The sequence below is a fragment of the Serinus canaria genome, chromosome 10 (assembly GCF_022539315.1).
Source record: "Serinus canaria isolate serCan28SL12 chromosome 10, serCan2020, whole genome shotgun sequence".
NCBI lineage: Eukaryota > Metazoa > Chordata > Aves > Passeriformes > Fringillidae > Serinus > Serinus canaria.
The window spans coordinates 14254038-14275866 of NC_066324.1; the positions used below are offsets into that span (position 1 = coordinate 14254038).

The 21829-nt window shown below is 39.9% G+C and overlaps 1 protein-coding gene across 6 annotated transcripts in view; it reads left to right on the forward strand.

Moving 5' to 3' along the window:
* RNF111 (ring finger protein 111) overlaps positions 1-21829 on the forward strand; it is a 43648-nt gene that overhangs the window by 14103 nt on the left and 7716 nt on the right. For 4 of the 6 annotated variants that reach the window (XM_050978698.1, XM_018913795.3, XM_050978697.1 and 1 more), the window contains 8 exons: positions 6953-7079; positions 8788-8951; positions 11576-11773; positions 12625-12944; positions 13707-13962; positions 15554-15905; positions 17494-17619; positions 18274-18400. In XM_050978698.1, the coding sequence (XP_050834655.1) occupies positions 6953-7079; positions 8788-8951; positions 11576-11773; positions 12625-12944; positions 13707-13962; positions 15554-15905; positions 17494-17619; positions 18274-18400 (1670 nt within the window). The remainder of the gene's footprint in view (positions 1-6952; positions 7080-8787; positions 8952-11575; positions 11774-12624; positions 12945-13706; positions 13963-15553; positions 15906-17493; positions 17620-18273; positions 18401-21829) is intronic. The other 2 variants (XM_050978699.1, XM_050978701.1) reach the window with 1 other exon arrangement.

The window sequence follows — 21829 nt, forward strand, 5'->3', positions numbered from 1 at the left end:
CTCTGTATAGTGAGCAGGCATGATGGGGTTTCTATATGAGGAAGGGCTTGTATTGATAGTCATGTGCATGAGCTTGGTAATGTTAGGGAACATTTCTTTGCTCTACATTGGCACGGATCTGCTGGATTTACAGTGTGCTGAAGGACAAATAACTTCAGCTAACAATATGAGGCCTGGGGCATATATGCTAGAGGACAGACTGAGGAAAGGAGGAGAATAATAATTGGAAAAGAAAATGCAGTTAAAAAAGATGTGGCAATAACTGATTTTTAAAAAGCAGGCTTCATAGTGATGTGAATAGTCTTGTAGCCTACTGAATAGCAATTTGTATTAAGGATATTGCAGAAAATATTTCTTTGCTTTGAATGTTGATGTTTAACTAAAGATACAGTGCTTTTAAAGAACTAGTAAGTTAAATTAGTTTCCACTGTTCTGAAAATAATTTTTCTGACTGTTGCAAGAAATTAAAGTAACAGACCTTTTTAACCAAAGAAGTATTTAGTAAGTTCTTATAATTAATAAAATTAACTTGGCTAATTTTGGAAAAATCATGTTAATGGAGATGTGAAGGGGAGTTGTTTGTTTAACAAAAGCTTTACCAAGAAAACAAGTAGCATTATATTGGGTTTTTCCTCCTGCTCCATTAGGGCTTAAGCTATTCTTCTGGTGAAACCTTGTGAACCTTTTGCTTTTGGAGTGTGAGAGTGTGAACAGTACATCCTGACACCCGGGACTGGATGATATTGTTCTACCAACTGTGTGCCATAGAAGGCATTGTTCTCATTGCATCTGGGATGGGCAGCTGAAGCTCATTCAGGGGAGACAGGAGGTGGGGGCACAAGGCCAACATGAAACCAGCTGTGTGGAGTTTAATGATCCTTGCAGCTGAAGGTGCAGGTGCTTACAGGGTGTGTATTCTAATTGCAGTGTTGATCACTTGGTTTCATTTGCAATACTGGCCTTGCAATTAAAATGACAGAAGGCAGCATTTTTGCTGGGAGACATGAATTTTGATTCTGTGTTTTGTTTAGGTAGTGCAGAAGCTTTTCTCTAGCCCTATGTACACAACATCAGAAATAATCCTCCTCCAACTTTGCCTATGAAAGGTGTAAAATTCAGCTTTGGCTGTTGTTGAGTCTTCTGTGTTGAAATGCAAATGTTCTGCTTCTGCAAGTATTTGATTTTCATCTTGGATCTAAAGGATTGGAGCTGCCCTTTGGAGGCAGTCTGTGGAGGGAAATCTAGCAAAAGCTTAAATTGGAACAATTTTTTAACCTTATGTACTCTGATTTGGCAATAAAGCAGAACTTTGGAAAAGGGCAAAGTGTTGTTAGAAAAAACAAGCAGTGTAGAGTTTTGCATTGTTATAAATCATTCATATTGTTCACCTAATAACTTGCCATTCCTTCAGGGTCTGATGTGTTATTTTATATTTTTGAACAACTAATGCTAGACAGGTTTTTCTCTTCTTAGAATATAAAGCTGATGAGAAGCTGCTCCAAATTTTGTTCGAAGCTGCTTAGAATGATAAGGCAGTGTTTATTCACTACTGTCATCTTAATTCTCTAACATTTGTTGTCTGTCTCCCAAAAAAAATTGAATATAGACATTCAATATTTTACAAGCCAGAGACTGGTGAAAACATTAAGCAAATACTGCTTCATGCTCAGATTATTTTAACAGGTTTAAGATAAACAGGTATTAAGTGGAAGGGAGCTGCCTGGTGTTAAAGTTGATTATTTTTCACTTACTTAATCCCTCCTACAAAATACAGCATGCAGTCCTTTTCTCACACCAACTGATGCAGCTGATAATTCCAACCTTTCATCTCAATAGCATCAGTGGATAAGGAAGGATATAAATATTCTGTTTACCATGCTGCTTACTGGAGAAGAGCTGAGAAGTGGTGAGGGAAGGAGCACCTGGCTTTGTGAGCAGTGGACATTAATCAGTGTTGCTATATCCATCTGCTGTGAATTGGGGTTTTAAATAACTGCAGTAATAGAAGTTAGTGTGGCATTCACTTCAGCCCTGCTGCAGCTTTCTGTGCTGAAAAGATGCTGTTTGTAGAATTGGCTTGTTGTGGCATTGCCCTTAGGACTGGTTTTGGTGCAAGGTTAAGAACAGTTAGTACAGGTTTCAGTTAGTATGGCTCATAGTTGGACAAAATCCCCTAAACTGTGGTTGACTGTCTCGTCCACCAGGGTGCAGACTCCTAAGCAATTTGTGTGCTTTGGAAAATTTTTCCCATCATGCAAAGCTATTGGAAGGTATATTCCAAGTAAGTCTCAGGTACAAAATACTGTCATCACACAACCCTAAGGGAACAGGCAGGTTCTTGGCAGAATGTTGCCAGCACTAAATCTTAGTTACAATTAAGTCTGTCCTTTCTTAGCAGGGTTTTATGAGCAGAATGGCACTGGATTTCTATAAATAGAATAAATGTAATACAATCTGTAAATAGCATAATACAAAATTTGTACTACCACCAAGTTAAAATTTCTAATCACCTGGACCCTCTGCAGATCAGGTCAAATCTTAACCTGTGGTTTGCTTTATCAACCTAACAATCATAATCTAGACTCAAAAACCATATAAAAGAACATGAGTCACTCACTCAGTCCTCAGAGGAAGCAGATGATGACAGAGGTGTCCCTTGCCACCAGTGACAGGAGGGGGTTGCATTTCTGGTTCAGGTTCCCACTTGGTGCTTGTAGCTACTGGATTTTCTGGCCAGTGCTCTGGGTGCTGTCAGCTCCCCTGTGCTGTAGCACGCTCATCAACAGCACATTTGGCCTCCTGCAGGACCTTCAAGGCCACCAGGGGAAGGGAGTGACTGTCCTGGCACCCAGCAATCTTCAGACATCTAGGGAGGGAAAGGACAAATGTGTTTGGTCTGTCTGCTTGGTTCACAGGACCTTCAGAGCCTGAGAACGAGAGCAAAGCCACAAATCCGTGAGCAGCTCAATCCCAGAGGATGGCTGCTCTTACAGTGGTGTTGTGCTGACAGGTTCAGAGCTGGGCTGCCAGCCATACCTAGTTCAAGACATTGGAGAGGTAAAGGAGACAGTACTCACTAATACTAGCAGGATATTATTTTATTCATTTCAAGCTGAATTGCTATCCAAGTCATTATCTTTAATTCACAAGCATAAGTGACTGTAGAGGCACAAAGTCCCACATTCAACGCACTTATTGACAGCTGAGCAATGACTGGACAAGAAAGTGTGCTCTGACATCTGAGACATTGTTGTGGATGCTATGAGAGCTTTTAGTTAAAATTTGTAGCCCGAATTTTCTGGTCTGGCTGCACAGTGTTTTTGCCTGCTGCAGCTGGCAGATAGAGCATGTGCCTGAGTGGGCTCTTGGTCTGATCCAGTGAAAGCTTGGAACTCAAAATAAGGCATCTCTCTCACTGGAACCTGACTGTTGATTTTAAATCTCTTTTGGTTTCACTTAAGAGTTGATCAGATTGTCTCATTTGAAATTGTGTATTGAAAAATGCTTTTGTTATCTTACATGTAATATTCAGACTGGTTAAACTCCATGTTAATTGCAAAACAGATGTGAAAATACCCTCTGAGAATGACAACAGTCAGCCAAACAGAAATTTGGGTATTACAGCAGTGTTATTTATGCCCTTGGTGGGGTACTTGGGATGATGATTAATTAATCTTGGAGTTATGCCATGGTCTTTTAAATAGTAGTATAATTATGTATATTATTCATGTTATACTGTGCAAAACTTAGTCTCTTGATTTCAACTTCTGGATTATTAAAGTATTTGATTCTAAAGCAGCAAGTTGGTCTGTCACTGGCACATAGCAATTTCTGTTGTGAAGGAATCTTACAGCTTTCTAGGGAAAAATATATCATTTACTGGTCAAAGTATTGAACTTTAGAGTCCAATATTATTTTTATTTTATTATAAAAGTTATATTCTGCTTACAAAAGCACTTTATTATGGCAGATTTACTGGTTTTGTGAGGTAAGGCCTGGATGAGAGAGTGTTTTTATTTTTAAGGGAGGATTATAGTTTAAAACATGTTCAGATTTGGATTCAAGCATGTGCACTTTATCCCTTCCCCAGCTGAGCATTAGATTTCCATCATAAAAAAGGCTTTTAAAAGAGGGGGAAAGACTTACATGAAGAAGTTACTGATTATTTCTGATTAATAGTCACATGCAAAACTTAGTTACTAATGGCTATTGAAAGGTCTGAATGGGAAATGCAAAACTTGCAAACTGAAATTTGGTGTTTTGAGTGCACTATGGAATATTATTTATGGATGTGAGAAAGGAAAAAACCCACCCCAAATTCTGTGGGAACTATTAAAATCCTTGCTGTGATTTTCAAGAGGAGTTTTGTTTTTAAGAAGCTCACTTGAAATGCAGACTGAGTCTTTCAGTGGTGGCCTGAAGGTTAATTTACTCACAAATAACTAGAGTGTAATTTTCTTGATGTGTTCTGTGATTCAGAAGATGACAGAGAAATAATGTGTGCCTGCAGGAGGATGATTTTCTGTTTGTTTTGTAGCCATAGGTATTATTCTGAAAGTAGTACAAAATACATCTCTTCCATCTGTGTAGCTGTTTTGCTGTCAGCAGTCCAGTGACTCTTCTCCTTGAAGCGAGGTAACCCTCAGGAGCTGCAGGAATAGAAAAGTTAACTCTGTAATTATCCAGATTTAGCTGGCTCCTTACAGCTTCAGCCAGTCAGGGGATGCATTAGTCTGTAAGGTATTCATGCTTTAAATTTTGCTTGAAGTTCTTTACAGACAGATGACTGGCCAGTGACTGGTAGGTTCTAAAAAAAAAAGTGAATTACACTGTATCATGGTGGACTGTATAAAACAATTAAATATTTACATGGTTTAGAGGAGTTGTTTTTCTGCTTAATTTTGAAGAAAGTATTTGTTCCTTACATAGGAAAGTACTTCATGGGATGGCAACTTCATCAGTTCGTGCTTTTGACGTAGGAAGGTGTTTTTAGAAGCATGAGCAGTTGGAAATGCATGTCTCTGAACTGTGTCTATGCTGTATCCTACTTGGAGCAACTTTGACTGCTTTCCTAAAGATTTTATTTGTTATTTTGGAAGTCACAAAACCTGTTCAGTCAGTACCAGTCTCCATGGTTTTTAGTCTGATTTGTGTAGTTGGTAGAATCACCTCTCAGCTAAAGGAGGGCTAAAAAAAAACAATTGAATAAAATGAGCTTTCAAACATTGAGAATGGTGTCTGAATATTCGGTTTAGAATTCCCTTTGGTTTTCAATAGCTAAGCTTGTGTCAGAATTTCAGTATAGATCTACATGGTAGATGATTCTGTCCTCAAGGAGAACTTGTTTTCTGAAGTAACAAAATCATATTTAAGCCTAAATCTTTCTACTCTTGGCACCTGTCCTAAATTTCAATAAATACTGAACCTGAGGACGTGTGGACTCTGACGAGTGCTCTCAAACTTGCTATATTTCAGAGGAGTGCATCTTTGGAAGATGGAAGGAAGAGCTGGGGGTTTTTCTCAGAGACCTTTCCCCAGCTGCTTGGCTGGTGGTTTTGTCTGACAGCAGATAACTTCAGTGACTGAGTGAGATTGTTCTGTGGAAGGAAGCCGTTACTTGTTTGCCTGGATAGGCACAATGTTTACATTCCTCTGGATGTGCTGTGGCTTTAGCTGCTGCCTTTCACTCTGAGTAGCTGGCCTTTTGGTATTTTCAGTTTTGGAATGTTGTTTTGTTTTTTTAGACGTTGCAGTATTTTCATTTTTCCCCAAAATTTTCACACAAGTTCTGAGAACTAATTTTGTTCCACACTACTTCCAGTTGCTAGAGTTTTGTTAGTATCAGTATTTGGAAGCATCACTCTTTACGTCTTCAGCCAGCAATCTCTGTGAGATAAGTATGGTCAGAAACAAAGGCCTTTGGAAAATAAGTAATGCAGTTTGGGTTTTCTTTTCGAAGCAGAAAAACTGATAAAATAAAAATTAATAATCTTTCCCACCATGTAATTGGGTAAAGCAGCTGAGAACAGTCAGTGCATACAGTATGGAAGTATTGACTTGAATGAGACCAAATTCTTCAAGCACTTCCTTGAGGCAGTTTGTAGAAACCAAAATGATAGTTAGTGATTTCAAAGCTAGACAGCTTGTTTTTTTAGTTCTTTTGTGCTTGGTGCATAATCCATAGCACAATTTAAGTCTTGTAGATAGCTCAGACTTGTCACTGCCAGTGTTGCAGCTCTAGAGAAGTATTTCATGTGTCTGCTTGTTAGGCTGGAACTGTAACCATTATTCCTGAAGTGGAAGTTGTTTCCTAAGAAAACCTGTCTCTTTTGTGGGGTTTTAGTTGCTGTTTTTGTATCATTCTTAGTTTAATTTTATCTTCCTCTGTCTAGTACAGATTGTGAATGCCACAGAAAGTCTAGATACAAAGATGTTTATAAACACCAAGGGATTAATTTTTTTAAGTATAAACTAGTTGGCAGATCATTTTTCTTCTGTTGTCAATATTTAGCCTTGTGACTGATACTTAGTAAAACGTTTTTTTAAAAAAAACCAATTTTTAAAAAAGCTATTAGTGCTAACAAACCACTACTGCTTTGCTAGCTTCTAAGTTTGTTCTATATTTATATTAAATGACTGAATTTTGTTGGTGTTACAGATAATAAAATTCACTGCAGCTGCTTTCAGTGCTTGTAATGCAAGCTTGCGTACCTACCCCACACTCAGTCTTCTGTCTCCTTCCTTCGTTTTGCTTCAGTATTTACGGCAGAATTGCTCCCTTTAATAATTAGGTCATGTATTTGACAGTTGCACCTAAGGTTTTGACATACACCATGGAATTCTCTGCCTACATATATTTTAAATCTGTGAAAAAATAATCTCTTATAGTGACAGTTGGTGAATGAAGTATGAATGAAGTGTGGAAACTTTGTTCTTCCTTTTTCCTCATCAGGAAGCATTGATGAAGATGTTGTGGTGATTGAAGCATCCTCCACTCCCCAAGTCACTGCTAATGAAGAAATAAATGTTACCTCAACAGACAGTGAAGTGGAGATTGTCACAGTTGGTGAAAACTACAGGTGAGATTTGTATCTCTGTGTTAATAAAGTTTTGCTTGTGTCCAGGTTTTTCACAATGCTTTGTGCCATTAAAAGCCCATGTAATTTCACTGGAATTCTAACCACAATGCACAGTGTGAATTTTTGATTAAAAAACCCAAAGTGAACAAAACCCAATCAAGAACAAAAAACCCCAATCCTAAACCCCCAAACAAAGTAAGGACAAAAAACCCAAAGCACAGCTTTGCCAAAGCTTGAGAATTGAACTAATCTGGAGCTGTTGAGGTGGCTGTATTAGTGTGATTGATGTGCAGGATTTGGGGGAAGCAAAGCTGAACAGTGAGATCCTAGAGAGAGCCTGTGTAGGCTGAGTTGACTATCTAGGGATTAGCTGAGCATTTCTCAGGAAAGCAGCCTACTTTTTTGAAGCTGCTGCTGCTGTATATGCTTTCCTGTTCTTCCAAGAATCTCTGGAAGTTTTGTTCCATATTTTCAGATTTCACAGAATCTATTTAAGTGGAATTTCTTGAAGAAAACTTCAAATTCAAACCTACCTAAAACTAGATGCTTGTAAAAAATAAACAGCTTTGTATATTCCTAGCATCAATAGGATGTGTTTTCTGTAATAGTCTTAATACTTGAAAAAATTAATTCTTTCTTCCCTCACCTTCTGATGTGCTACAGCCAAAACAGCAGTAGCTCCATGGTGATTTGTGCAGTGGGTTTTGTTTGTTTTTAGTGAAGTCATTCCTTTTTCTTCACATTTTCCTCATCTGAATTGCTGAAGTCTGAGTACATTGTTTTTCCAAATTGGAAAATAAGAGCCACTTGATTAATGTAAATACTGGAGAGTCAAAGTTTTTTAGGAGTGCAATGGTAAATACAACACTGTAAAAATACTGTTCTGTTCCCTTAATTAAAGGCTGTATGCTTCAAAGAGGATACATACTCCAAAGACCATTGTCTTGAGTGTTGTTAGGGTTTGCATGGTTAAACTGAACAGAATGGGTGCAATGTGTTATAATACAGAGATAAAGCCATCCCTTTCCTTAGATATGGTTACAGGCTTAGCATGTCCTGAAGCCACATTGCATTTTAGTTTAAGTATCACAAAAAGCTCTCTTTTGTTCTCCAAAGAGAGGGAGCAAAATCATATTAGAGGGAAAGGTCCAGTGATTTTGCACAGCCGTGACATTTTGTAAATTTGAAGTATAAAAATTATCCTCTGAAAGTACTCTGTCACAGGTTAACATGCAAAAGTATTTAGTGTTTACAGACTTTTATTGTCTTCATAGATAGACATCATTTATAGACCTATAGATCATTTATAGACCATTGATAGGTGTTTCAGACTGCACGGGAGTAGTATAGGATTTGGAGACTCTTCAATTACTGTTTACAAAGCTAAAACATCATCAGCTGTAATTGCTGCCTGGCCATGGCTGTAGGGTTTCACAGTGAATTTTTTTTTTAAGATAGCTGCATGTACATGGGACATGGCTTAAAGACCTTTAAACTCTCCATGCTGGGCATTTGCTGTTATGTTCTCTGGTAAAGGCTGCAATAGTGTTTGTAAGGGTGTCTGGTGGAAGTGGAGTCATGGGGTATCTCAATGTAATAAAATGCTTTTCTAATAACGAAAAAGCTCCAAGTAGCTCCTCAGCCAGGAGGAGAAGCAAGCAGTGATGGCCAGATGCAGGCCAGCAGCTAAGGTGTTCCCTCTGTCAAGGTCCCGCTCGGCGCTCGGACACTCGCGCTCGCACTGGGCCGCGGGCTCCAGCTCGCACGCGGCGCGGCCGCCGGAGCAGCGCTCCCGCAGCAGGGTCTCCACCGTCATCCAGCCCCTGCGGCAGAATGCCGCCGAAGTCGTGGACCTCACCGTGGATGAAGATGGTGAGTTGCCTTGCCAGAGAAATCTCTTCAGGAGCTGATGGGCAGTGTAAGGGCACTAAGAGTTAATGTCTGATTTCCAAAGGTGTCAGAAAATCCTCTTGTGCCCTTCCTTTCAAAATTTAAAGTTTAGCCATTTTCAGTGGGTCTTTTAGCTCTAAAGATACAGTTTTTCTTCCAAAACTGCCTTGGGTGTGTGTCTGAGGGCTGACTCACCAGGCAGAAATTACAGAACAGGTTGGAACTACTTCTTGAAAAATATGCACTTACTTCAATGCAACACTATAAAAGGAAAGTCTATCATTGCCGATGCTTTGGAATAGTGACTGTTCTTTCAGGCCTTGAAGTAAAAATAACTTTTAAAAAAAGAAAAAAGCCCAACCCTAAACTAGTCAAGTGTGTTAGGCTTCTGAAGCTGTAACCTTTCATTGGTTCCTAACATTAAAACCTGCTGACACTTAATAAGTCTATTCCTGCTGAAGATCATAAGAGAAACTTACCAATTATCCTAAAATTGGGAGAAGGAAAAACTGAAGCTCATGTATGTTTTTGCACATTTGCATTTGCAGATGGTGGTGGTTTTGGGGATTTCTTTGGTACATGTTATTTGTAATGTGAACAGAAGCTTTGTCCTGTTGTGGTTCTGTCCCTGAGTGCATTGCAAGCTTAGTATCGTGCAATATCTAATTCTTCAAGTTGTGGTTTTTAGGGTGGGATGGAGAGTCAGAAAGGCTTGAGAATAATTTTGGTTGATTAATGGCTTTTAAGGTAGAGGATGAGTTGATGTACAGATTCTTTATTTTAGGTATTTACTGTGAAATATCCCAACAGGTCTGTTGTTAAAGGGGTGCAGCGTAGGTTTCTATTGCTTTACTTTACTCCTAAAATTCATATTATAGAATTTAATCTTGTATTCAGAAATGAAGTTATTTTTAAAATACACTTCTGTAATGTATGTGTTAAAGACTGGCTGTTTCTTCTGCCTTCTAGAGGAAATGCCTAAGATGAATCTTCCAGGATATAAGGAATACTATTTTTGGGTTTAGGCATCAAATTTCACACATGAATTAGTGTTAAATGATTGGACTTCTGAATTAACACTGTAAAAGGCAGCTATGCAGTTTAGCCCAACTTTACCTATTTAATCAAAGATACTGGTCTTAAAGATACTGGTCTTAAAACTTTGCTGGCTGCTTCCCTGAGCATAAAGTTCCTATCTCCTTTTATTTTCCTGGGCTAATGTCTGGGCAGTGAGTTAAGAGATCCAGTTTCTCTTAGCCAGTAGTTCACAATGGACCAAACCCCCTGTTTTTCACTGGTTTGGGCAGGGGAGAATCAGAAGTCTGTAAGGGCTGTTGGGGATCCAGAGCTTGAGGGAACTCAGGGTGGCCACTGAGCACTGGCTGATCACTTCTCATTGTAGGCTATACATGTTCTATGTTCTTGCTTTCTGAATTTAATAAATTTCACCCAAAACATTGTCCTTAAAATAAATAAAATTAGTATATTGGAAGGCCACATTAAGAGTAAGAGGAATTTAAATGTACATATCAGGTCATGTTTTTTTAATGTGATGAGTTGGAAGACTTGTGAGAGAGAAGATGCATTTATTCCTTTGCTCACTGCATTGCTGATACTCCTGCTAGATATAGAGAGAAATCTTGAAAACTACTCATATTTTATTTTGAGACTCTGTGTAAAGGAAGTATCTGAAGTTTTCTGGTGCTTTTTTTTCCCCCTGATACCCATGCAAACGTTTTTACTAAAAAAACCTGAGCTGTTTCTGATAATCTTCCCTTTTATGGTATCTTATATTCTTAGTCATGTCATTGCCTTTCATGACTTAAGAAAAATTTCAAACTTATAGTCAAAGTCTTTTTCAAAACTAAATTCTAATTATGCCACCAAGTACAGTTTTAAATTTTAACTTGTTTACAATTATCTAGTAAAGGACAAGACTCATCAAGTGCTTTGGATTTCCAGGATACATTGCTCACTGTTAGCTTTGCAATATGTAATATGAGCAGGTATGTACCTTTAAGAGACGTCTCAAATATTAATAATCTGCTTTTAGCATGTGATGGGACTAGACCAAGTTTATCTTGCTAAAGCCTTTACTACTATGCATCAGGAATGATTGAAGTTTGTAAAGTGGTACTGCTAGCTTAGATGTTTGCTGTTCTTGGTGAGTGGTCTAAAAGTTGTTCTGTTTTTCATAGGCAATAGAAAGTTATAAGGATAATACTTAATCATAGAGTAGTTTGCCTGTGGATTAATGGAGGATATCAGCAAGCGTTTTTATCACAAAGTGCTGAAGTAATTTAATCTCTTTTATAGTAGGTGTTTTTTTATCCAGTAAATAAAACTTAAATGTCAGATTTGGTTGAGAATTGATTTTATGTTAATTATTAAAACTTGAGTAGATTAAAAAAATGAGAGGAAAAAAAGATAATTTAAATTTATTTCTACACACAAGCCTGTCAGGTTTTTCTGTTCTGACTTTCTTAGCTTCTGGCAAGGCCAGAATTGAGAATGTCTTGTAAAATGGTTCAAAAGCAGGAACAACAATAAAAAAACCTCAGCACCTTTAAAGCTTAAAGAACATGAAAGCTTTTTTATTTCACCAGAGCCGACAGTTGTGCCAACCACATCAGCTCGAGTGGAGCCGCAGGCCGTGAGTTCTGCTTCCACTACCAGCTCCAGTACGTCTACCTCAGAGCAGGCCTCTGATGCAGCTCCCAATGTCTCCACCAGCCAGCCCTCTGCAGCACCAGAGACCACTCCCAGTCTCCCCAGTGGCAGCACTGCTGGCACTTCAACTGGAGGTACAGGATAAGCTCTGAGCTGTTGTGTTGCCTCTGAGTACAAAGGAGGTAGAGGAAGTTAGTTAGCATTCTCTAAATTAAATGCTATGTGAGCTTCTAGTGTTGAACCTAACAGTAGTAAACTGAGAGGACAGGAATCTGAAGACCATTAATTTCTCCATATAAAGATACAGGAAATTTGCTGGAGCCTTCTGCTTGTGCCTGTTGGAATGATTTGGTTATACAGAACAAACCACGTCCTTGCTTTTTGAGGAGGTGGAAAGTACTTCACTGGGATTTAAGCCTCTCATTTCAGTGTGTTACAGAGGTGTTATTTCAATGTGTCTTGTAAGAAAGTGAAGGATGTATCTGGATTCCTTGAGTATATCTCCTGCTGTGGATAACCCCCTGGGAGCACTTTTATACAGACCTGCATAGAGCTGTATATACAGAGAGCACTCATGACATCACTGAAACAAAACTGCCCTGTCTGCAAGTGTGGTGAGGGATAATTAACCTGTGTAGACCACAGTTGCCCAGGAATTTGAGGTCTCTGCACACTGACCACAAGAACAATTTTTCTCCTTTCCCTGCTGATGACGTGCCTTAAATTTGTAGAAGGCGGCAAGTCAGTTTGTGTCCTCCAGTGGTTGCCATGTGTACTTCCACCTCAACCATTCAGTTTAAGTTCATTGGTGTAGCTAAATACTACTTTTTGTATCTAATTTGCTTTGTTATAATCTAGCTCTGGTTTTCAAATGGTTAAGTACTTAATTGTGAGGTACAGGGTCTTTTGTTTCTATTTAAGACACTGCTTTACAGTGATCAGCTTTACTAATTTCTTTCACTTCAATATTAATGTTGTCTTCAAGATGAAATAAGAAGAGCTGCATCCAATTCAACACTGGAAACTGGCCCTCCGGCCATGCCAAGGCTACCATCATGCTGCCCCCAGCATTCTCCTTGTGGAGGACCTTCACAGACTCATCATGCATTGGGGCACCCACATACCAGCTGCTTCCAGCAGCATGGCCACCACTTCCAGCATCACCACCATCACCACCACAACCCTCACCCAGCTGTCCCGCTGTCTCCTTCGTTCAGTGACTCCAGCTGCCCTGTGGAAAGGCCTCCTCCTGTGCCTGCCCCATGTGGAGCAAGCAGCAGTTCTGGCACCAGTTACCACGAGCAGGCATGTTTAATCCTTGTGACTCACAATCACACCTTGTGACTTGGGATTTCAAGTTGTTCCAGATAGGAGAGAATAGGATAAGGATGCTGAATTATAAATTACTCACTGGCTCTGCATCAGACATTATAGAAGGGAACTAAAAGGAAAAATTGAGCTGTAATATATATGAACATAAACCCCTGAAATTTTATGGAAAGATATAACCCTTCAAGTAATCATTGGCAGCTGACCTCTTCATGGCTGTGAGTGACTGCATAGCAAAACTGACATAATTCCCTTGAAATATTCTGCCTATCATAGCAGCTTTGCAATGCAAATCATTGAGCTGCTTTGAGGGAGAAAAATATCAAGTCTAGTGTTCTGTATATTAAAAGTATAAAAGAGTTGCTCCTCTAAAAGCATTGTTTTGTAGTAATTAAATCACAGCTATAAACCAGTACAGTCATAGGAAGGAACAGTACTGTGCTAAGTTAGAGTATGCAGAGCTATCATCAATCTTATTTATCTATTGTAGGGGTTTTTGTTGTCATTTTTAGTTTGGTTGGGGGATGGTGGGGGTTTTGGGGAGGCTTTGTTTGGTTGGTTTTTACAGAATCTAGTGTAAGGAAGTTAGCCTCTCAGGAGATTCATGAATGAGTCAAGCCGTAAAACTTCAAAATTTGAATCCCAGTTGCTCGTGATAGTATTTATTTTTATTTTTTTATATGACTTTGCTTTCAATGCCTAAAGAGTGGCTTGAAAAAAGCTGGTTTGTTTTTGCAGCAGGCATTGCCGGTAGACTTGAGCAGCAGCGGGATCAGGAGCCACGGCAGTGGCGCTTTCCACGGAACGTCGGCGTTTGACCCGTGCTGTCCCGGCTCCTCGTCGCGCACGGCGCTCTACGGGCACCAGGCGGGCGCCGGGCCCAGCCAGGCCCTGGCCATCGACGGCTACGGCTCGGGCATCGTGGCACAGCCGCAGCCACAGCCGCCGCCCCAGGCCTCGCTCTCGTCCTGCCGCCACTACATGCACTCTCCCTGTGAGTACTGGCACTGCAGGCGCTCTGCCTGTGGGCACTGACGGTGCTGCATGCACTCTGCCTGTGAGTACTGCTGGCAGCACTGCATGCACTCTGCCTGTGAGTACTGCTGGCAGCACTGCATGCACTCTGCCTGTGAGTACTGCTGGCAGCACTGCATGCACTCTGCCTGTGGGCACTGACGGTGCTGCATGCACTCTGCCTGTGGGCACTGCTGGCAGCACTGCATGCACTCTGCCTGTGGGCACTGCTGGCAGCACTGCATGCACTCTGCCTGTGGGCACTGCTGGCAGCACTGCATGCACTCTGCCTGTGGGCACTGACGGTGCTGCATGCACTCTGCCTGGGAGTACTGCTGGCAGCACTGCATGCACTCTGCCTGACACACTTTCCTGGCATCAGGGGAACACTCCAGCCTGCTTGCATTGATCCTAGAGCTGTCCTATCAAAACACAGATTGAGAAATATTTTAAACAGTTAGAGGGTTTGAACAGGACCAAGGTAAAGTTAAAATATTTTGAGTGACCATAATAACACTGAGTCTTCAAAACGGTATTTACTATGAAAACATTTTTCATCTCCTTTGTATTCTTGCACTGGCTTTTTATTTCATTTTCCTTGGTTGATCCCTTGTCCCATCCCTCCAGAAGAGATCTGCTTTAGCAGAATAATTTGTTTGATTGTGATTTCTTTTTTTTAAATTTTATTGTCTCTATAGCATAGTGAACCCAGAAAGACGGTGATTAAACTTTTAAAGATTAAACAACAAATGTAAAGTAATATTGGAAGGGGGTTCTGTCCTCCTACTCCTCCCTTGTGAGACCTCACCTGGAATAGTGCTTCAGGTTTGGGCTCCTCAGCACAAGGAAGACAGGCCTGTTGTGATGAGTCTGTGGAGGACCATGAAGGTGCTCAGAGGGCTGGAACATCTCTGCTCCAAGGACTGGTTAAGAGACTTGGAATTGTTCAAGCTGGCAAAGAGAAAGCTCTGGGGAGCCCTTATAGCACCCCCCAGTGCTTAAAGGGCTTCCAGGAGAGCTGAAGGGAGACCTTTGACATGTGGTGATAGGACCAGGGGAATGGCTTTAAACTGGAAGAGTAGATTTAGATCAGGTTTAAGGAAGAAATTCCTTCCTGTGAGGGTGGTGAGGCTCTGGCACAACTTGCCCAGAGAAGCTGTGTTTGCCCTTTCCCTGGAAGTGTTCAGGGCCAGGCTGGACATGGCTTGGAGCAGCCTTGTCTAGTTGAAGGTGTCCCAGTCCATGGCAGGGGCTTGGAACAAGGTGATCTTTGAAGTCCCTTCCAACCCAGGCCTTTCTATGTTCCTTTTCCAGTTGTTATCACACAGATTTTTTTTTCTTCTTTTTGCCAGTATTGGAAAACAGAATTATTTTGGCTGCAGAAAATGCAGATTTTTTTGTAGGGTATATTTCTAGAATCCCTTTATTTAAAAGTTGCATGAACACATATTCCCATGTTGCTACTGTTTAAACTATGTACTGAAACCCCTGTGTGAAGATACTTCTTAAAATACATTTAAGTCAAAACCTGCACTTGACCAAATTAAAAGCACCTTATGTTTTCATTGCAGATGCTTCCTTGACCAGACCTCTTCACCATCAAGCTTCTGCATGTCCTCACTCTCATGGAAATCCTCCTCCACAGCCACAACCTCCACCTCAAGTGGATTACGTTATCCCTCATCCAGTGCATCCCTTTCATCCTTCGATCTCCTCTCATGCATCTTCTCATCCTGTTCCACCTCCACCACCAACTCATCCCTTAGCCAATGCAGCTGCTCCAATACCACAGCATCTCCCTGCAACACACCAGCCAATATCCCATCACATCCCTACAACAGCACCTCCAGCTCAGAGGCTACATCCTCATGAAGTGATCCAGAGGATGGAGGTCCAGAGAAGAAGGATGATGCAACACCCAACGTATGTCACAAATGTACTCAGAACAATATCTAAACATATAATTCATTTCCCTCAGGTTTGTAAAATGTTGCATGTGACTCTCAAACTGTAAATTGCGTGGTTAGGGACTGTTAGTGTTAAACCATGGTAAGAGGTGGCTTTACAAATGGTCACAGTCACACTAGTGTTAGGACTGACCCTGCTCCATTACATCTCTTGGTAGTGTGTCCAGGTAAGGATAAGGGGAGCTTGTTTCTCATGCCCATTACTCTGGATAATAAGCAGGAATTCCTTTTCAAGCTCCACAGCCTAGCCTGGAAAGTACATCATAAACTCTTGTCAAATGTCTTTTGACCATGTTTTGCCTTGTTGACACAGTTAATCCTTTTTCTATAACCAATACTTTAAAATAAAATTAACAAATTATCATAAGGGACCATATATACTGGGTTTAAATCAGATTAGATACATATCTTTACTATGCCTTTGGCTTTAGAAAGAGACTGAGAATGTGATCAATGTTGCAGTGTAGCTACTAAGGCATGCTACTATTCTTGCTTAACTAGATTGTTGATACCAGTATCACCAGCAGGTTGGTAGTAGCTTCGTATTCAGAGTAGCTGGGCTTGCTTTAATTCTGCAGGTAATGTGTTTAAATATCTAAGAGAATTTCAGGAATGAGCTCTCTAGTTGTTGCTCCTAACTTAGTTATGAGTCAAATTTGTATAACAAACTTGAAATTTGTTTAGAAGTTAATGCTTAAAGAGAATTCTGCTTTAACTGCAGCTTTTGAGGCAGTTTCCAGGTTAAGTATCTGTAGGCATTAACTGCCCTCAAATGGCATGTGACAGAAGCCTGTAGCTGTGAGACAGCAAGGTAGCATTTTGGGAAAAAAATAATTGTGCTAGCTATCTTATCAGATCTGATCATTTTTCAGTAGTTTGGAGATTGGAGTTTTGAATATTGGCAGTTCTGCAGCTTAGTGAATTTGTATAGAAATATGAACACTTATAGGAAATTGTAGGCAAATGTTGATGGTAATGTTGTGGTAAAGTGGGAAAGTAACAGAAATCAGTCAGCAGGAGTTCAGTGTTTTTTTTTCAAATCCATAGTTGTTCTGTACCAGCTCGCAGGGATAAAAACTGTGTGCCCCATTTACTTGAGCTATGATGCAAACATGTTTCAAGGAAAATGTCCTCTGATTAGTGTATTAAGTTTGCTCTCATTGCTTTTGCTGGTAATTTCTAGTTTTACTAGAAATAATCTGCAGCAGAGCTGTGAATGATGCTGAATCTGAGCATGACTGTCATGTGGCTCTCTCTTTCCTACCTGCCCTTTGAGGTTAGGATTAGACACTTTCTCAGTCTCTGTAGTCATGACTGCCAAGTGAAGGGCAGGTCACTGTAGCTGAAGCTGGTTTGATTTTGAATATGAAATCTGGGTTTAAATTAACTTGTAACTTACATCTAAAGTAGAAATTAAAATACTGCATGGTGAGTTTCTTATTTTAAAGGCACTGTAGCTCAGTCTGTAACATTTTGGTTATGGGTGTTGGTTTCTTCATACTAAAAAGTATGTGAAAATTAATTGTGGCTGTTCTTTGTTACAGACGTGCTCATGAGCGTCCTCCTCCACATCCTCACAGAATGCATCCTAATTATGGTCATGGACATCACATCCATGTGCCTCAGACAATGTCTTCCCATCCTCGACAAGCTCCAGAGAGATCTGCCTGGTGAGCAATCAGACACTACTTGAGCCCTTGGGACTCTGGGCAGGAGACCATAATGTGCTGATCACAGTGCTGACAATGCTGGCTGTGGTTTTAAAAGCTGCTGTGTGCACCTGTAGTTTGAAGTTTGTAGATGTTGATATGGCTTTGAAATATTACTTGGAGTACTCAATATCCTAAATATATTTCTAGTGGTTTTTAAGGTTTGGTAATACAGACTAGTATATTCTCTCCCCTCGTTGTTTGAACTTATTTACAATTGCATCAGACCCACTTATGAGCATGCACTTAAATTCCACAATATATTTATTATTAAAAAAAATACTTTTGGCCATTGGTGAAGAGGTGCATGCATGACAGCTACTGTTCCCACAGCATGTGCTGCAGGCAGGACTCCATGTGGATAATATTATTTGGCTCCGTAAATGTGGAGTTTTCTAGGTTTTTTAAAATACTAAATCTTCACAGCTATTTTAAAAATAGCTTTTAGTTATGATAGGAAGGTTCTTCAGCAAAGTTTAAATATGGCTAAAAAAGAAATTGTACATGAAACTGTTGTTTTAGCTGTACTATGTTGTAGGCTCTCCAAAGCAGTGGGATTGTACCTAGCAGGCAAGCTGTTCCTTTACTGTAATGCCACTTTCATTCATGTGACAGGGAACTAGGAATTGAAGCTGGTGTGACTGCAGCTACTTACCCTCCAGGGCCCTTGCATCCTCACCTGGCCCACTACCATGCACCTCCTCGACTGCATCACTTGCAAATAGGGGCTCTTCCTCTAATGGTAAGGAGATAGCTTGTGGAAAATGATGGTCATTGGTCATTTTGATTTTGTTTGTAAGGGAAATGGATGTGTATACATTGCTGCAAAGTGCTTATTTGAAAATATTTCACTGTCTGTCCATGTGTTGCTCCCAGCGAGGGTGCCTGAACAGGCCCATTGTGTCGTAAGAGGAGACAGTGTAGGGACATCTACATTTCTAACTTCAGCTCTTGTAAAATGAAATATACTTGAATTAAATTGTCACTTGCATTGCAATGCATTGACCCTCTGCATCTGATTTTTAAAGTTTAGATTATTCAGTTTTGGATTGTTAAAAGCACCAACTTTCCACCCAATGCATGAGAATTAGCACTGATTCTTTCTTTTTGAGATGTGTATACACACAACTAGATTTCCATCTAGAGATGTGATTGTTTTCAAATAATATTTATTTTTCATCAACCTAATCCTGATCAAGGATTAAGTGATCAAGTATATAATTTTGTAGCATGAAGTGTTATAGTCTGCAGGAAGTATGGCAGTAAGGTAACACACCCTGTTACACATAATTTTTTTTAATCTGCTGTGGAAAACCAAAACAAACCAGCATATTTTTACTCTTGTTACAGAGTATTATTTTTGAAAGAATGCTTATAGGTTTACTTAAAATTTCTCTTAATTTTGTTTAACGAAAATTCATAGAGAAACAGATTTAGTTTGAGTATATTTAGTGTTTCTGTGTGGTCAGACAAGAATGTTTAACCCTCTCAAAGCTAGTTAATCTAATAAAAATTGTGAGTTCATCTGTAAATGAATGCTAAAATTATAATGAAAAAAAAACCCTGCAAGTTTCATCCTTTCTAAATTCCTCTGTTAGTAGCCTGAATTGAGACTGGGGGCTTGAACTGTAGGCTTACAACCAAACTGTAGTAACTGTTTCCAGTCTGGTCTTGCATTGCTTGTTCCTCACTCTTCAACTACCAGATGTGATGATCCTCAAGTACCACCCTGATAAATGAGGGCTGGTCATTCGTGGGTGCTGCTGACATACTTAGCACAGACTTTCTGAAGCAGTCTGTAGAATTTGGTATTTTAGTGTAGCCAGTGAGATTTTTAATGCATAACCTTCTCCTCTTCATTGTCTCTTAAAATGAAGTTTTTCTGCATTCTTCAGTTAGGTCTCTGCTTTTTCAAGTGGGTAAAAGATGGCCTTAAGCTCTCATATTTATTTAATGGGTTGTACTGTAACAGACAGCATCAGATGCTTTAGATTTCCCCCTAATAGTTCAGGGAACTAATTGTGCTAGGAGGCAAGTTAAATCTGTGCCTGTTTTAGCTCATTTTTTATCAGGGTTAATAAGTCATCTGTGGGATTTACTTCAATTATCACTCTGAAGTTTCTAGAAATTTAGGAGTTCAGATGATCCTTATATTACAGTGTGATGAGGAACTTTTATTTGTATTTTAATTTTGATTGGGGTATTCCTACAGCTAAAATGTTACATAAGCAAGTAGTTGGGACCCCACACTTCTTCATCTTTTTAGCAGTAGAGGAGCAGAAAGGTATGATAGAGAATGTTCAGAAGTATTCCTGAGTGTGTGATAAAATATTTTAGGGATTTATGCCCTTCCTGCAGTTTCTAATTCGTAAAAGTGGCAGATGAAATGAGGGTCTTTAAGTCTACAGAAATTTGTGCAAGTGTTTGTGTAGGGATATTTGATCCTTAAAACAGTAATTAATGAGGGGCTGAGTGAAACTGAAGTTTGTGTTTTGAGGCCTTGCACAGAGAGCACTGACAGCATGTTTGATCATGAATAGGCTGCTCTGAGCAGCAATTCCTCCAGTGCTTGGGATCTGGTTTGAACCTTGCTGTGATCAGACCCAGCACCGTGGCTTTGAAGTTGTGTAGAGTCTTTGACTAATTTAAAATGTAGTCACACACTAGGAGAACATGAAGGCAGGTTAGAGCTCTGCTAGAAGTTATAGATACAATGAGTTCAAAGCATTACAAATGCCTTTTGATGACTCTACCCCTTCTATGGCAATAAAGAAAGTCACAGGTTTTGTTCTCATGTGTGTGTGAGTACAGCAGATCTGTCAGCAAAACTTATTTTGAATAGAGAGCAAGTAGTCAGTGAAGTTTTTCATCCACAAACTTGACTGGGTTTTAAACAAAAGTGCTGTTTTAGGCAACAGATGATTTGCACCTGCCACCTGTTTTTTTCTTTGTAACTTTAGGAGTAGGGTGGAGGAGGAGAGGCTGAACTGTGATTACAGTCCCTCTGCAAAGATGTTGATGTTCGAAGGAGTGCTTTCTTTTTCAAGTACAGAGGGTACTAAATAGAGATTTCATGAGTCATATCTTTTGATGCACATATCATAAACTGTTCTTTTTTTGAGAGGGAGTTGTCTTTTAAAGTAACGGATCCAGTCACTCAACTAAGAATTTCATTAGTATTGAATCCACTTTGTGAAATGGCTTGCAGCACAATTGGCAGTGGAGTACTAAAACCCCTTCCAGACTGTAAAGGACATAATGGATCATTTGGGCTTTAATGATATTATCATAACTCTATCAGTTTCTAACTTTAATTAGATGGAGATAACCAAATCTTCATCTGCTCAGTGCTGGAATGCAGACTGCAGTTTTAATCCTCAGGGAGGCAAAATGATAAAGATATCTGGGGGAAGATAATCAGTGTTCAGCAGCTTTGACAGTCCAAATAGAGGGCTGGGGAAACAAAATCTCCTTTTCTACTAGTTTGGTTGAAGAGACTTCTGCCTGTTTAAAAGCAGTTAGGAAGAGCTTTCTTCATGTCTATCTATGCAAAGGTCAGGCTGCTTCCCTCCTTGATTTAATATCATTACTTTGTGACCATGGCTTAGACTTTGTGTTTGTTGCTGTTTTAAGGCCATGTATGTGCTGAAGAAAGAGCTGTTGAATTAAATCCATTTTAGACAAGTGCTCATTCTGCTAACCGATCATTTTTAGGGAGACTCAAGATCAGTGCCTGGCATAACTAATGGAACATTAGAAAAGAAGGATGCAGGACATGAACGCTTTTTATCTGTTCCTCTGTTCTTCTCTGATACCAATGTTTGCTGTTAGATGCCAGTTCTATCTCTGTTTACTCTGGGTTCCTCTGGCTGCTCCTTTGCCACTGTTAATGAAAGGTTTTTTGACTTGGGGCTCTAGCACTGTTTGCCACATCAGAGTGGGCAGGATGGCAATTCCTGTAATTTATTCTGGGGTATGGTGTACCAGACTCCTGACTCCAGCTTCTTCTCCCCTTTTGAATAATGTCCTGTTGAATGTGAATTTCAGGGGTGAGGAGTGGTTTGTAGTAGTTTGCTAGGTGTGCTGTAATAATTATGTCCAGAGTTGATGCATGCCTTGAGAAGACTCCTTAATTTATCTGGAAACCTGCAGCTTCTCAGTCTGAGGGAGA